At 31.8% G+C, this 16,760-nt stretch overlaps 4 protein-coding genes across 6 annotated transcripts; 1 reads left to right on the forward strand and 3 right to left on the reverse strand.

Moving 5' to 3' along the window:
• The first annotated feature begins 699 nt into the window (after nucleotides 1-699).
• Nucleotides 700-7,975, forward strand: Repo (homeobox domain-containing protein reversed polarity). 2 transcript variants are annotated; one of them, XM_072011146.1, is made up of 6 exons: nucleotides 700-1,086; nucleotides 1,176-1,592; nucleotides 2,519-4,860; nucleotides 5,219-5,297; nucleotides 5,561-5,784; nucleotides 6,413-7,975. In XM_072011146.1, the coding sequence occupies exons 3-6, from the start codon at nucleotides 4,461-4,463 to the stop codon at nucleotides 7,027-7,029; spliced, it is 1,320 nt and encodes a 439-aa protein (XP_071867247.1). In that variant the 5' UTR covers nucleotides 700-1,086; nucleotides 1,176-1,592; nucleotides 2,519-4,460; the 3' UTR covers nucleotides 7,030-7,975. The 2 variants fall into 2 exon arrangements, with proteins under 2 accessions (XP_071867247.1, XP_071867248.1); XM_072011147.1 differs by lacking the exons at nucleotides 700-1,086; nucleotides 1,176-1,592 and adding an exon at nucleotides 2,044-2,345.
• A 340-nt stretch (nucleotides 7,976-8,315) lies between these two features.
• Mterf5 (mitochondrial transcription termination factor 5) lies at nucleotides 8,316-10,851 on the reverse strand. The gene is made up of 6 exons (XM_072011134.1): nucleotides 10,509-10,851; nucleotides 10,289-10,422; nucleotides 9,863-10,181; nucleotides 9,362-9,789; nucleotides 9,052-9,276; nucleotides 8,316-8,972 (listed from the first exon to the last, which is right to left on the reverse strand). Exons 1-6 carry the CDS (start codon nucleotides 10,710-10,712, stop codon nucleotides 8,690-8,692), a joined length of 1,593 nt encoding a protein of 530 aa, XP_071867235.1. The 5' UTR covers nucleotides 10,713-10,851; the 3' UTR covers nucleotides 8,316-8,689.
• A 471-nt stretch (nucleotides 10,852-11,322) lies between these two features.
• On the reverse strand, nucleotides 11,323-14,366 carry Eif2bdelta (eukaryotic translation initiation factor 2B subunit delta). Of its 2 annotated transcripts, none has more exons than XM_072011133.1 (7): nucleotides 14,220-14,366; nucleotides 13,711-13,770; nucleotides 12,623-13,578; nucleotides 12,414-12,541; nucleotides 12,157-12,334; nucleotides 11,897-12,077; nucleotides 11,323-11,776 (listed from the first exon to the last, which is right to left on the reverse strand). In XM_072011133.1, the coding sequence occupies exons 3-7, from the start codon at nucleotides 13,535-13,537 to the stop codon at nucleotides 11,568-11,570; spliced, it is 1,611 nt and encodes a 536-aa protein (XP_071867234.1). In that variant the 5' UTR covers nucleotides 13,538-13,578; nucleotides 13,711-13,770; nucleotides 14,220-14,366; the 3' UTR covers nucleotides 11,323-11,567. The 2 variants fall into 2 exon arrangements, with proteins under 2 accessions (XP_071867234.1, XP_071867233.1); XM_072011132.1 differs by having other exon boundaries at nucleotides 13,648-13,770.
• A 487-nt stretch (nucleotides 14,367-14,853) lies between these two features.
• Rpl19 (ribosomal protein L19) lies at nucleotides 14,854-16,170 on the reverse strand. Its single transcript, XM_072011167.1, has 4 exons — nucleotides 16,024-16,170; nucleotides 15,570-15,676; nucleotides 15,330-15,493; nucleotides 14,854-15,227 (listed from the first exon to the last, which is right to left on the reverse strand). The coding sequence occupies exons 1-4, from the start codon at nucleotides 16,026-16,028 to the stop codon at nucleotides 14,901-14,903; spliced, it is 603 nt and encodes a 200-aa protein (XP_071867268.1). The 5' UTR covers nucleotides 16,029-16,170; the 3' UTR covers nucleotides 14,854-14,900.
• Nucleotides 16,171-16,760: the final 590 nt, after the last annotated feature.

The following is a 16,760-nucleotide window of genomic DNA, read 5'->3' on the forward strand; positions in this document are numbered from 1 at the left end:
ATGAATCTTAGAAAGTCTGTGACAGAGAGTGTTGGTTAGTGGCAGAAATTTTGTGCGAGATGGCATGAGTATGAAGATTTGGGGATGTATATTATTGAGTGATAATTATTTTGCTAAGGATTGTACTCTAGAATGATAAGATTGATTGGTTGAAGTAACATTTAAGAAATATGGTAATGTACAAATATAATGTAATAGATATTTATTGTAGTATATCAAGAAGTGTTGCCAGTGTACATTTATTTGTTAGAATAAAAAGAAACTGTCAGGATATAACCTGGTAGGTAGATAGGTAGGTAGGTAGGTAGGAAATTGTTACCATATAGTGTGATCATTAAATAATAGATTACTAATATACTGTTATATTTTATTAATGTATCATTAACAATTTTTTTATATGGGAAAGTTTCATATTATGTTAGAAAACTCTGATCAATTATAACTATCTTTTCTCATGATCAAATAAAATTAAGGTTATAGATTATTAAACAATCATACAATCATCTAACTAAATAGTAAAATCTATTTATAAAAACTTTACTCAACAAATTCAAGCAAAAACGAGATCTATATCGATTTCTATATCCATCCACTTCGTGCAAAACCATCCCTAACCTCCAAAATCGCTCTAAAATCGTCTTTACCTACTTAATTAAATTTCTTCCGTTCTTCTGTCCAATCTTGTCCTTTCTAAATAACATCTACTCACAAAGATAGTCACGAGATCCAACGATCTGGAGTAAACAAACTCATTGACGAAAACGAGGAGGCCAGGCGGTTGGAACGATGGCGCGATCGGTTTCGCGCGGCGCAACGGAAAAGATGCACCGTAAGGATGGTAGGGGAGGAAGTAAAGAGTGTCCGCGAGAGTGCAATTAAATCAGCGCGTGACAGGCGCGCGCTCGCGCGCGCTAATTACCGCCGATGAAATTAGCAGTTAATATACGCGTGTACACACGGAATGGGGGTAGTTTGATTGGGCCAATTCGAGGCAATTCCTGGCGATTGCTGGTTTCATTGAGCCTGCGCTTAAGAGCTCAGTGCCACGCTGCCGGTCAACGGACATGGATCTCTTGGAAAGTATAGGTACTCTTACCTTTCTCGTCCTTCCGATCGATCATCTTCTCATAAATCGATCGATGGATTCTAATCCGTTTCTAACCTCTCAATTCAAGTATATACCGGATACAGCTGATACGAGGACGAGTCGAAACGGTGTGGATGTAAAATTGCGGGACAATTCGAATCATTGATAGTGCATGGGACGCAAATCGATGGGAGGATCGTGCATTCGGTACACAGAGGATCGGTGACGCGATGTACGCAAGTCGATCGTCGCCGAGAGCGCTCTGTGATCTCTCAAATCGTTTGATCGAGGTTCAAGGTTCTGGTTCAAGGACTTCTGCGAACAGAGTCACGAGATGGATAGCTGATATGTTCGATGTGACTGAGGCTAGGGTGGAAACTAAGTGGAATTTATGGGAGTTGGGTTAGGTGGTACTTACTTGATGATGTGTGATGTTCAAGAACATGAATTTCATAGAAGATACAGCGATTTTAGGAAATGGAAATACGTGGACTTAGAAATTCAGGTAATGTATTAATTATATTTTTGTTTATGAAAATTTGATTTGAGTATTTTAAGGTTGACTCATGTTAAATTGTATGAGATTGTCTAGTTCTTTTTCTGGATACTTTTGCTCTTCACTGGTAATGTGAACAATTGAAACCTTCGTAATTTATAGAAATAGTAATTGTTCGAATTATGCCTCGATCTCTATTTTTATTTTTCACCTTCTTATCTGTAAGTCATAAATCAAGTATGATTATAAATAAAAAATTATAAGTAAGAAGTACATGTTTGAAACACGAACTATGAATAACTTAAACCTTATGACTTGGATAATTTCATGCATAAATAACGTCATCGTCGGAGTATGTTGCGTAAGCTTTCCGCATCATCGTCCAACTTTCTGCATAAAACTATACAATATGACTCATATTGTCTTAAACGCAAATCTATTATATTTTACATACCTTTTTATGCTGTTTAATTAACAAAAATTTGGCTGCTAATAGATTTTTATAAAAATTATTCTTTTTTAAGGTTTATTTATTTTTCTATACGATGTTCAATTTGATATCTCCAATTTCTTGAAGTTATAAAACCCCAAAATGGACTATAGATAAGTTCTTTAACCAATATTTTTAAACTTCTTTCGAAAAGAAGTAGAATATAAATAGCATAATTTTTCCTAAATCAATGCTGCCAACAACCAACCAACCAAACCTTTATTTCCAATATTCTGCACTTCATCTTCATCCACACAGTCCAAAAATGCAAGGTACTCTTTTTTTTGAATTTAGAACTATACCAAAGAAATTTACATCATTAATTAAACAAAAAGTGTATTCTAGAATGCTGTAACAAAGAAACAGAAGGTAGACAAATTAGATCATTATTAAATTTACTTTAGAAGTAAATTTTTCCTAAAACCACCTTATTTCCTCTAAACAGCGCGCATGCAGCATTCTCTCTACCATGATCTCCGTTCTAAGAAACATCGAGGTCGCAGTGGGTCAAGCGCAGGTCGTCCATATTCGAAGTGGAATCGTGATGTACACAATTTTCCCATCGCGGTGGACCGTGCACAAGCCAACCCGCTCCGATTCCCATATGCCCCTCCAAGCTCTCCTCTGCAACATCACCTAACGCATATCATAATATCGAGGCGGCGTTCTCCAACTTCTTTGCCGGGGGGCGGTCGCAATGGCGTGGCAGTGGCCACGAGACCAAAGAGAGACTCCCGAACCCTAACTTCAGACAGAGGAAACATAAACGACAAAGATACAATGCACATATACTTCTATATATATTCAGCCAATACCATGACGAACCATTTTATTTGGAGTGGTGGAGTGGTACCAGGCCAGAGAAAAGGCAGGAAAGCAAAAAAAGAAAAAGAAAGAATCAAAGAGATGAAAGAGCACATACAGAGAGAGAGAGAGAGAGAGAGAGAGAGTGAGAGAGAGAGACTGAGAGGGGGTGGGAGGGGGAAGTGACTCTTCTGTGCAAGGGGGATTAAAAAGAGAGACAGACGGATAACTCTGGTGCAGAATGGAAAGGGAGAAAAAGAGAAAGAAAGAGGAAGAAATACAGGAGAACAGTATATACCGCGCCCGCATAAAACGGCCGTCCTCTCGTGGAGCACGTAACGCGTAGTAGGTGCTACAGGATTGGTTGGTTTCTATGTGTGGGGGCGGCCTGGCCAGCAACCCGTTGAAAATATAAGCGTGTGTGAGTGTCGGTTGATTAGCCAGAGTCAGAACGGATCGTCGCTTAGTGCGACAGTGTCCGGTTAGTTAGGCGGCTCTTGTTGTTTCGTGCGATCAACTCACCCGGTTGTCGATATATAGAAAATTCAGCAAAAATCCGTTCAGTCGCAAGAGAAACAATATACGTAAACATTTGGAAAATCATTCGTTCTCTTTTTCTTTTGTTTTCTTCTTTTTTATTGCTGCTTTTATTTTGAAAATGTTTTCAAATTAACATTCGAGTATAGTTCCTACGGTTCTCGAAAGTATAATTCGAATCGACTGGTTCAATCTGTTCGTGTGCCGACGACACGATGCTTGGCTCTCGCTTCGTTAGCTTGTACTAATCAAAATTAATCATAACCCGGGCAACAATTGATCGCAATTGGCTCGGATTCCATTACGGAGGACGCGCGAACGCCGCGACCGCCATCCTGCACACCGCGCACGCCTTTTTGCATAATTGGCCAACCGGAGGTCTTCACGAAGAACCCGAGAAATCGGCGGTAATAAAGGGAGCAGGAAGTGAATGGGACACAGTTGTCTAGGGTATTTTAAACCCTGACTGGATCATCGATCGACGAATTTTCATTTGTTACTACTGAGAAGAGAAGATAAAGAAGAAAGGTGAAGAAACATCGAGGAAGAGGAGACTCTCATATACTTTGTATCGAAAATCCAAGCGAGGAATTCAATATTTATTTACTAATAGAAAGAAATGGTTCCTGTCGAGTTACTCTAATTGTAATCCTATGAGGATTGAAGAAGAAAGATAATTGAAGTCAAAAAACTGTTGAAGAAGAAGTGTATGTAATTAAGAGGAAAAGAAATTGTATTCAGCGCACGGTGACTGAAGAACAAAAAACACAATTGCAGTTTGTGAAACTATTAAAGATAAGAAGATACGAATTTATATTAAAGATTGAAAGAATTTGATATTTATGATATTTTTATTAAAAAGAAGAGAAGTCACGAAACCACGTGTTTTTAAAACTTCAAGAGTTACTAAAGAAATACTGTGCCAATAATTGCATTTCAATTATTATTTAACACTAGAAAAGTAATATAACATTGTTATCCATTACTTGAAGAATCGAAAGGAGAAAATAATTGAAATTTTTCAATCGTAAAAAAATTTATAAAAGATGGACGGAGGTCCTTTCGATGACCCGATCTTCTCTGACTTCGGTGGTCGAGGAGGTTCCGGAGTCCACAGTATTCAAGTGATGCTTGGCCTTCATGGTGGACACCATGGTAGCGATTTAATGCCCACTGGAGGTCATCTTCACAAGTTAGACTCTTCCAATAGTCCACCGCCACATCATCAAACGTCTCACCATCATCTGCAACAACAACAACAACAACAGAAAGAGCTGAAGGAATTGGAATTAGCTGGAATGTACGCACCACTTCCTCAGACGCAGGATGTCACCACGTCGACGTCCACCGCTGCGACGCCGACCTCGACGACGTTGCAGCAAGGTCTGCAGCTTGGAAATAATATAAAAAGGAAGCCAGATGATCCGATGAACACTCTTGCTCCAGGTTAGTATTGTGCTTTCAGTGAATATTTAAATATTTGAAGTATTTGATGTTGAAAATTTTACAGGAAAATTTGGTTTAATAATTCGATATTTGTGGTGACTAATTGAGAATAAGAGTGATTCTATTAATTTGTAAAAGTACTTGTGAAATTTATATTGATATGTATATAAAGTGAAGAAATCGTTGAAAAAGTTAGCTTAAAAAGTGTTGTGAAATTTTGGATTGATAAGTAAATTGATTTAAGGAGAGAATCATTATAGAATTAAGTAGAATTATTAATTGTGATTTTTTTCTTTAAGTGAAATGATATTTATAGAAGGAATAATTCTTGAAATTTTACGTTAATTTATATTTATAGTCAGTAGTGAGGCTCAGCCAGCTAAGAAAGATTCCAAGAAGAAGACCGACAACAATGGAATCAAGAAGAAGAAAACCAGGTATATATTTCCTTAAAATTACTTAAAATTAGATTAACTATTTATTACTTCCTGATGTTTTCTTCCAACTTTGATTTTGATCATATCTTTTTAAATATTAACAACAGAATCTTTATAAAAGCCTAGTTTAAAATTAAAAATACTATAATATCTTCAATATTAGTCACGTTCCGCTGAAAAAGAAAATTACATAATCTGAAGCTTCAATTATTATTACTATTCGATGATTATTTTAATTTTATTGTGCAAATTAATTATTGCAGAACGACATTTACTGCTTATCAATTGGAAGAATTGGAAAGAGCATTTGAACGTGCACCGTATCCTGATGTGTTCGCGCGAGAAGAGCTAGCTCTAAAACTCGCTTTGTCGGAGTCAAGGGTTCAAGTTTGGTTCCAGAATCGGCGTGCAAAATGGCGGAAGAGAGAACCTCCACGTAAAACCGCCGGTTACATGGCTGCTGGTTCAGCAAGTCCCGGTTTATCAGGTAATCACAACAAAAATGATAATTGTTTTCTACCTATATTTTTTATTGCTATTCGTCAGTTTTATTAGAAATATATTATAAATATATTATATTATTAAACTATTAAACTTTAAGTTATTATACTAATAAAATAATACTTGTAGTATTTTACTATTTTTTTTATCAAAACAAGTAACTATAACAGAATATTTTACAATAAATAAAAGAAATTATTAATATATTACACAGAGGAAATTATTTACTCTTTTGAAGATTTCACTTATTACTGATCGAGTGAAGTTATTTAGCAAAGTTTAAAATAAAGAAAGAAAAAACAAAAAAACCAACCGCAGTTAATTCATCGATTTCCCATTCACATACATACATACATAGTTATAAACAATATCAACGCTTTCTGCAAAAATAAGCCAATTGCATCGTATTACAAAAATCTATAAAATAATCCTATATACTATTTGCAATTAATACTAGTTTAAAATCCACATAGATTACTATATTGTTTCTAAAGATTTTTATAAAATTATACTTACACTTGGTACATTAATACAAGAATGTTCTTGTTTATAAAAATTATAAGAATTATTTTTATACTTAAAAAAATTAATACAAGCAATTCTCTTTCCACCAGGATCATTTACCTCGCTGAATAATACCCTCAACCCCTTCGCCTCTCCAACAACAGCGACAGCACCGCCAGATGCTTGGGCGTATTCTCCAGCGTATGATCTAGCGCCACATCTGAATCTACTTAGCCCATCTAATTCCCCTTATTCCACCTCTTTCGGTGGACCGAGTAACAACGGGTCAGCATACTCGTACGCGACAATGCTTCCGCAACATGATGCCTCGTTATTTTCTACACCATCAGGGAACACGATGCGCGTACACCAGGACTACATGAACGCCAGTAACAGTCCACCACCTCCTCTAACCCGCAACGATTATCAGACTATGGTAACCACGCATTCGCCACCCACTCACCTAGCTAACTCCATGTCAGAGGAAGAACATCAGCAGAATAAGCAATTGGATTATGTCAGTGGTCTCAGTCCAGCGGATAAGTATCAGCACGAACAATCTGATTACACGCAGCAGCAGCAACAACAGCAACAACAACAGGATCAGAAACAAGAATACGGGATGCACTCACCACAAGGACGCCAAGGAATGAAGGAACAGGTGATGGTGAAGAGCGAGCCAACCAGCCAGCAGAGCTATGTGCAGTTGCCTCCTTTTCTGAACTGACTCGAAACCTCCAGTCTAAATTTACTCTAGAACAACTGGCGGTTCCAGTTTGGAATAGATCTTTTTTGTCAAAGGAATTTCAGGGCTGAACATAAAATCTTGATGAGTTGTGCTTAGGAAGATTTATTAGCATTTGGGTTAAGTTAAGGATGATAATGCAAGGTTTTGAGTTAATTAGAGTTATTATAATTGGTTATTCTAAAGACAGAAAGAAGTTTGGGAATGGAAGTCTTCAATAGAGTCCTTTGAGAAATCTTGAAAGTTTCTTTTATTTATGAAGTTTATTCTGTTCTCAGTGTAATTCTATTTTGTATTATATAGTTTTAAAAGATTCATGAAATTCATTGGAACTACATTTGTAAAAGAAAGTTTAACACTAAGAATATGATAATTGTTGATTCTTTTTAGTAAGAAAGCAGCCTTGGAAGAAATATGTTTTTTTATAATAAACATATATGTGTAAGAAATAAAGTATTTTAAGGGAAGCAATTAATTGAATGAGAGCATTCCAGTGCCTTAAAGGTGTAAGTTCGTATGAGGTGTGAGTACTTTTGTATTATTTGTCCCTTGTTCGTAGTTATTAAGAAAAACTGAATGAAAATGAACATGTTGTGTTGTATTTTATTCAAATACTCTGTAGTGTATACGAAATCATGTACATATATATAGAGAGTATAAAACATCACCTGAACTTGTAAAGTCTTTTACAGAGATATTCCGTGTGTATTTTGTACTCTGCCCATCTTTTTATGATGTTTGTAATTACTCACATTTAAATACACTTAAAAATGAAAACATGTAATCAATTATTTGACGATAACGTGCCTTAAATAATTAACTCCTTTTGAAATATCTAAAAAATTCGACACAACTTATTGTAATTTTGTATGTTAATATTAAATTTGTATGCGAAAGTAATTTTTAATAAATATTCAAAATATATCACGAGAGGAATCTTGTCTCGATATATAATCCATACTATTGGATTGGCAACTAAGTGATTGCAGATTTTGTCAATAGGTGGTCTTAGCACATTCTTTTGTTTTGTCAACGTATTCAAAATTTTCAATGACGCTGATTATGTAAAATCACATTTAATTCAGTTTTTTGCTGAAAAAAAATCAGAAGTTTTATGAACATAGAATTATGACACTGCCTGAAAGATGGCAAAAGGTCATTGTCAAAAACAGACAATACCTAATTGAATAAAGTTATATTTTTAAGTAAAAATTTTGAATTTCCCTTTTTATTTAAAATATGCAAACATTTAGTCACCAATCCATTAATAACAAATTTATTATTACCCACACATACATAAATCACATAAAGCATGACAATTGAAAATATGTATAACTAAACTGCAAAGGTTAATAGGTAAAAATAAAATATTTTTAGACAAATCTTTAAATCAGTTTGTTTTAGAATATGGATTATGGTTCAATTAAAATGTATTTTGGATAAAAAAATATGTACTACGTTGTTTAAACAATGTCAGTAATCTTGTAAAATCCTTATAATACTATCACATATAAAATTGTTGAACCAAAAAGTTAGTTTCTAATTTTGCCTATTAACAGATTTTACATTACTCATATTTCTAGAAATATTTAATTGTTATGCTCTAAGAAGCCCTTTGTATATCTTTCACATGCACTTAGTATTATTGTAGTAAATGTTCAAGCCATGCTGTTCCACTTGAATTGGTCACTTCGTTGTCATTATTATTTATACAATCAACAAGATTATCAAGATCATATATATCGTCCAAAAAATTTTGTTGGAAAACCGAAATATCGGTTTTCCACATTCCGTCACCGTTGAAATGATATTTTTCTTCTAACTTGTACAAGCATAATGCCAAATATTGTGCAGGAGTATAATTATGTCCACCTTGTGAGGAATGTTCTTTGTACAGCAAATTTAATATATTATCAATTGCCGACCTATATTAATATAATATGTACTTTAATATTTATATATAATATATTTCAATATTTTTAAATAATGTAAACATTTTCTCACATTGAATAAAGTATAATGTGAATATTTTTACATATATCATCTATTGAAAAACGTTTCTTCAAATATTGTATCGTTCTATCAATGCGTATCAGTGGAACATATTTCCAATGAGGATGTTTTCGAATAGAAGATATAACATGAACCTTGTCATGCCCTAGTTCTTTCCTCAAAATATATGTTAAATGTTTTCCTGCTGCTACAAAAGAAATATCTCCTTCTAAAAATCTAAAATTAAATGTTAAAGTGTTTAAATATACATCATATTACAATTATTAATACCATTTATATCCTATTTGATCAGAATGGTTACCTCGAAAAGAATTTTTTACTTGATATATATGTGTGAATATTTGCATTGTTTATACAGTTTAAACGTTTCATATATGTTAAACGATTCATTACCAACTTGTAGAAATAAATCATATACAAAATTCGTGGATGCTTCAACCATATAGATAACTCTAAGTTATTATCAATAGACGTATAACGTTTCATGAACGTATCTTTCTTCATTTGTAAACCTTTCATTAGAGAACTTAGAGATTCATTTGGTATTTTCAAGTCCATGAAAGTTTGTAATAATTCTTTTATTTTACTTATATCATAAAGCAGGATTCGGGGATATAATTTTATTATTTGAGTCATATCTTTATTATTTATTTTTGTGTATTTAAATTCATTAAAAAATTCTTCAATGTTGTCAGCATCCACATTTAGAAGGTAATCGTGTCGTTTTAACTGTAAAAAATATTGTATTAGATTAGGCCATTTATAAATTAATGTATTTTTCTCTCCAAATAATTATACTTACAAATTTTACATCAAACTGACATTTATTTGTCAGCACATCCATTATTCTTGATATTTCCGTAATACTTAAATATTTCATTTTTTTATTTTTATAAAAGAATTTATCACACAATTTCATATTATATGTTTTATGGTATAGAATACACAATTGATAATAATTACCAATTCGCACACGAGTCTCTAATTTTAGCATTTTATCATTAGACATATCAACTTCCACGCCTACATTAGAAAATACAATTTTCATAATACTTTCACTAGATGAAATGCCATATAACTTTTTGAACTGGGCCACAGTTTTTTGCATTAATATTGGAAACCTAAAATAAAGAAATAATTGTATATTATAAGTTAAAATTTATAATTGCAAAATATTATATTTGAGCTTTAAAGTATGACCTTATTTATCTAAAAACAATTAACATACCGTCTAATATGACATAAATCTATAGAGTCTAAGCCTACTTCTCTAAGCACAAGAATTCTATTCCTCAAGACTTTAGGGTTAAGCATTAAGCATCGTAGCAAATACTCGGTCTTCTCTAATCTTACATTGAAATTCTACTAAAACAGGATGAAATTAACGAATTATTAATAATATACAGATTGTGTAATATTCAATAATGTTATGAATAAATCATACTTACCTGCAATATTATAGAATTCCGAAGAAATCTGTTTTTCGATATTTTCATAATCTCTGCGTCTTTATACAATTTTTCAATAGTATTATTATCGAGTTTTAAATGTGTAGTTAATGCGTCATCAATTTTTCTTTGAGTTGAAAAAGGGGAAATTAATTTTCCGAATTGTTTTATGACGTATTTTGTTGCAAATCTTTGGTTAAGCATTTTGGTTTACATCGGATTCAGACATCGGAAGAAGGAAAACATTGAAAATATTTGAAGGTTAACCTACAAAACAAAAATATTATTTTTATTCATTTAAACTATAAAATTCAGTTCAATTAAACACATATATGAATAATTCACAGTTATTTTAGATGTCGCTGATTTATAAAAAATAATAATCACAATTTATGATAAAATGTTTTCTTCTGTGTTATTAATGATATTCTAAAAACCATCATGAGGTTAGATGGATCTGAATCTTATCCATAAAACAATACCATAAAATTACGCACAAGTCTATAAAATTAATGAATTATAAATGGACTTTAAAATATTATATCCTTCTGATGTGTACTCTAGTTTATGAAGTAATAGAAAAGAAAGAATGTGATGTATTTTAATTATTTGAAAAAAGCAATTATTTGTTTAAAATTTATGTGAATAGTAATTTTACAAATATATAGATATCAGAAAATTAGAATTTTTTAATGTGGAGATGTCTTTTTCTTTCAATAAATTTAGTAGTATGTTATATTATATCTTCCAGTTATCTCTTACAATGCTCTATTCTAATAGCACAAAAATATACTAACAAAATATAATTATATAATTAAGGTTTCAGAAATTTATTTTAAGGTATACAACATAATATACAATAATAGTATGTAAAATAATTCCTTTAAAGGCATGAGTAAAAAAGCAGGTCGCAGTGTATATTTCCCTGTTCTTGAAGTGTTACAATTTTGAAAATTCGGCTAAAAACAAATTTATATACACGGGCATAGAGAACGCGGTAATTACACGTTTTATATTGATATTTGAACGCTATGTGAAATAATCGAGGCATAGTAAAATTTATATCTCTGATGGCTTAATACGTAAAATTACAGGAACACTAGTGCATGGTAGAATGGCTAATTCTGTAACAACAGCTGTCACTAAATTAGCTGGTGTAACATCGTACATAATATTTAAAAGATTCAACGACTTTCTTGTTCTCCAGTTCGTTAATAATGATTTTTGCGCATCATTTCCATAATCTTGTACTAGCTCATCTGCATTTCCTATGAATGAATCAGCAATAGAGAAAAAAATAAAAATATATAGATACATTATATCAATATAGAATAATTATGAATAAATAAATTGGTGTTATAAAAACAAGCATAAAGTCCTCCGCTTACCTAATTCATTATAGACAATAGAATCTGTCTGTACGCGTTCGCAAGACTTATGAGTTTCGCAAGCGACTAACACTGGAATATTAAACGCTCTGGCCATTAAGGCAACCTGAGCGGTACCAACCCTTGACATTACCGCACCATTCGCTAATATTGCATGAGCACCAAGAAACACTTTGCTCACCTATTCAGTAGTTTTATTAATGTCAATAATCTTAAAAGGTATTTAAATAATATAAAAATCATCTTTCAGTTCTGCTTACTTCAGGCATTACGTAACTTAAAGCATTAATTAAAATATAAGAGCATTCAATTTCATGTTTTGCTAAACGCCTAAGTTGTTCTTTCCCTTCTAGCCATGGTCTTCCATCCACGACAATAACACGAAACTCTTTACCCGCAGTGTGCGCGTCTAACAATATTTTATGTATCAAAGATGAACTGTAAACAATATAAATTTTATTGCAAATGTTGAAAATATACAGAGGTTTTTTAAGATGTCTTTAAAATAAGAACTCACTAGCCATAAGTTAAGATAACATCTCCATTGGATATTTTAGTTTGTATAGTTATGGATATTGCCTTATCGGCAAGCTCTATTTGCTCCCGTATATAAGTATCTATTGCATTACTTAATTTATTTTTTGCCTAAAACATACGATATTTTTATTTCATTTCAAAAATATCAGCAAACATATATCAAACGAAAATGTATATAAAATTACTCACATCCTCATCAGACAATGAAGAGGGAAACTGTGTCATTTGCCATTTTAAGTGCCTTAATGCATTCTGCATTGAAACAGCCAATGGCCTACAATGATGCAAATAGGCTACAGATTCTTGTAAATTTGCTTCGAAACCTCGGATAAAGTCAGCCTGTGGTGGTCTTTCAAAGTCCTGAATAAGTTGCTTAACAGCAGCTAAAAGAGCAACGCATCTTGCGTTGCTGCCTACAATTACTTTGCTTGCATATTGCGTACCTAATCTAATTATTGCCGGGTGTATATTTGAATTGACAAAGGATACATCAGCAATGGCTTGTTCTCTTTCGTCATATAAATGTTTGAACAGATTTATTTCATGAGTGTTAATTTTTTGAATGATTTTTTTTTGTGTTGATACTTTTTTCACTATATCTGTCACACTGGTAGTGTGTTTTACAGATTTATTACTATTATTATTATTATCTTCTTCCTTACTTCTAACTTTATTTTTTTCTGATAAAATTTGTTGTTTGGCTGCTCTTTGTGCTTCTTGTTTTGCTCTTCTTTCAGCTCGTAATGCCGCTTTGCTCTTCCCTTCACTACCGGTTTCTGGTACTATTTTCTCACTTTTTTCACATGTATTTGGAGTCTTACTGATTACTGGTACTGGTACTGGTACTGGTACTGGTACTGGTTCCGGTACTGGTTCCGGTACTGGTACTAGTACTTCATTAGGAGATTCAATATTTTTGTTAGTTACAGTATCTGGTATACCATTGCTTTTTTTAATCCTAATACTATTGGAAGGGTCTTTGTTTGACGTTTTAGTGGATTTAGCCTTTGCCTTAGCATTAGCTTTAGCAGCTTTCTTTGCTTCACGTTCTGCTTTTATTTCCTCTCTTGATTTTTCTCCAACAGTTCCTTTCTTGTTGGTCATTTTGATTGGTGGAACTGTTGATCTCTCAAATTCAATATCCTCTGCAAATTTCATCGATTTCATGAATTTGAATTAATAATCTTCTCAATTACATAAAAAAATAATCGTACAATATGAAAAGAAGGGAATTAGAAATTCTTGTACTAAGTTGAAACGTATAAATATTTATGGACATGTTCCTCTTGCTCCATCATCACTGTATCAGTTCTCAGTAAGACATGAAGAGTAAACAGCTGTAAACAATAATTCAACTTCAAAAAACCATAAACTATTGATTAAAATATCATTTTTTCTTGGAAATATTTATTCATTTATTAAAATAATTATCGTTCATGTAATGCAAAATATTAAATATATCTCTTATATTACTTTTTAAATATAGACATGACGACTCGTTATACAATTTACATTACTTAAAATGTATTACGAAATAATATTTATTATTGAATAAGCCTATTTGTTAGAATATATAAATTGCTTCATACGGATGCAGCATACATACAATTTTGTAAAAAAGTTATTTACTTTGGCAAACGATATTATATTATCTTTTTTATTTCAAGATTTTATTATTTCGTACGCCTTAATTTCATGTTCCTAACCTATTGCGAGTGCATTATTTTTAATGGACATCAAAATAAAATAATTCTTCATTTGAATATTCCACATTTGACATAAATACCTTTTATATTACAATATATATTTCTTAAAAGCGTGTGTCGTTGAAAGAAAAGTGTTCCTTAACTTATGGTCAATTTTTGGTTATATACTCGATACCTTCACTATATCCTATGGCTTTAGGAAATAACAGTGCTTCCATCTGCAGACGCAATTATATATTAGCTTCAAAAACAAATCCTTGGTTTATGCTATAATTTTTACGGAAATTAAATTTATAGAAATATTAAATAAATAATATTCAGATTTCGATATATAAATTTGAGCTACATATATAATTGATAGTTTCTGTTATAAATATATTAGCAGTAAATAAAAATTTATTTGAAGGAAATGTATTTCTTAATGTAAAAAATTTCATTAAAATATAAAATTAAAAAACATATCAAATAAAAATTAAATATTCAAAATACGACTAATATCCCACTTCAGGTTATTATGATGAACAATTGGAATAATTAAAATAAATAATAATGAAATATTAATAATTACTTAAAAAATCGTTCCACTATTATTGAATAAAATGTCATGTTATATGAATTTATCTTTATGCATGTATTATATATGCAAATTGTACATGTATCTCACATACTTACAAAGAATAAAAATGGTAATCAGGAATCAGATTAAAAAAAGTAAATGTTTTTTAGATTTTATTTATACAACAATCTGTAAAATAGTTAGATCATTTTTTTTGCGCTGCTGCGGCTTCATCTTCTCGCTGGTATGACTGCAGTAATTCTTGTTTCTTTGTAGCAATACGCTCTGCTCTACGTTTACGAGCTTCCCTAACTTTTGTACGACGCGCCTCTGCTTGATCCGAAAGCATCTCTGCTCTCGCTTTCTCAGCCTTCTTTTTATGGATGAATTCCATTAAAACTCTCTTATTCTTGAATACATTACCCTTAGCCTTCATGTACAAGGAATGATAGAGATGTCTATCAATCTTTTTTGTTTCACGATATTTCTTCAGGAGTCTACGAAGAACTCTCATTCTTTGAATCCAGAGATCCTGCAAAAAAATAATATAATTTATTTTTAGTACACTATTATAATTTATGTATGTAATGAAGAAATGATTTTCCAAAGGATAATTATGGAAATTTATATTTACCTTTTGAGGTGTACGAGCATTTGCTGTACCTTTCCTTTTACCAAAACCGCAATGACGCCCTTTACGTCTAGCTTCTGTATTTTTGCGAACTCGAGCTCTCGAATGAACAGCGACAGGTTTCTTGATAATAAGACCGTCCTTAATCAGCTTCCTAATGCTTTGCCCTTAAGAAGAAAAATAAGTAAATAAACTTATATACATCGATAGAAATCAGAATTTAATTTTCACAGAAGAACGTACGAGAATTTGTATTTGCAATTTCGTTGATTTCATTGGGATCTAACCAAACCTTCTTTTTACCACATCGCATAACAGAGGCTGCAAGCCTCTTCTGCAGTTTTAACGAACTGAAACATCAAAAAGTGAGGTTATGTTGTGATAATCAATTATGAATATCAAACACAGCTTTTATCGCTTTAAAACGTCATTCTGATATGACTTATATACACAAAAATTACTAAAATTTAATTGTAATTTTCTAGACATGAAATTATACATCTAAAATACATAAATCTCAATCATGAAACCATGTGGTCAGTCGTCAACAAATTATTCAATATAAAATGTGCAAAATATAATAATTTCAACTAAATACTAGTTAATACAGATCTTTCTATTGATATTGTAAATAATACGAATTAAATTTGAGTGAATATTGCTAAAATATACTTATAAATTTCTGGACGGTCCGTACCTCATAACGAAGTGTACAAGTTCCTTTCAGCAAAGAAGTGCAAGATGGCGGAATCAACGTTTCCTACGTATCGACTTTAAGCGGAAGTAATAGAGAAAGACAATATTATTTTGAATAATTTTATAAATTCAGTATTATTGTATTGGTTATTATGAAAAGAGTCCAAATTAAAAAAGCATCATTTATCATTTTTTTCATAGAAAAAAATATTTTTTAATATATGCATGTATTTCTTTTATTTATTTCTTTTATATATGTGAATTGGAATTCTAACTTCAAATGATCATAATTTCGAAATAAATACATAGAATGCAAAAATTCAAACACTATTTTATAGAGGAATGTCTACATTTATATAATATGTAAAACATATCGCTCAGATTATTAAATAATAACGATAAAATGTAACAAATTAAGTTAAGGCATTATGACCTAAATATTCTAGGAAATATGTTTCCAATCTAACTTACTTTTAAAACACGTTAGAGTATATTGAATATGAAGAATTGTTGTTATAGTTTCCTCTTTTTCAGTTTGATAACTTGTAATTTCTTACTTGAAAAAGTTTCAGTAATAATATTAGTCCAATTGTGCAAAGGGGTCCTGACATATGATCTGATATATGATCGAGACATATTCGAGATTATAATTTCCCGCCAAAAAGAGGGCTGGTCGATAAGCAAAGATATGATATAGAATAGGTTATATCCTTTTTGTGTTGTTATGTCGAATGTGGG

This window comes from Bombus fervidus, chromosome 9, assembly GCF_041682495.2.
Source record: "Bombus fervidus isolate BK054 chromosome 9, iyBomFerv1, whole genome shotgun sequence".
Classification (NCBI taxonomy): Eukaryota; Metazoa; Arthropoda; class Insecta; order Hymenoptera; family Apidae; genus Bombus; species Bombus fervidus.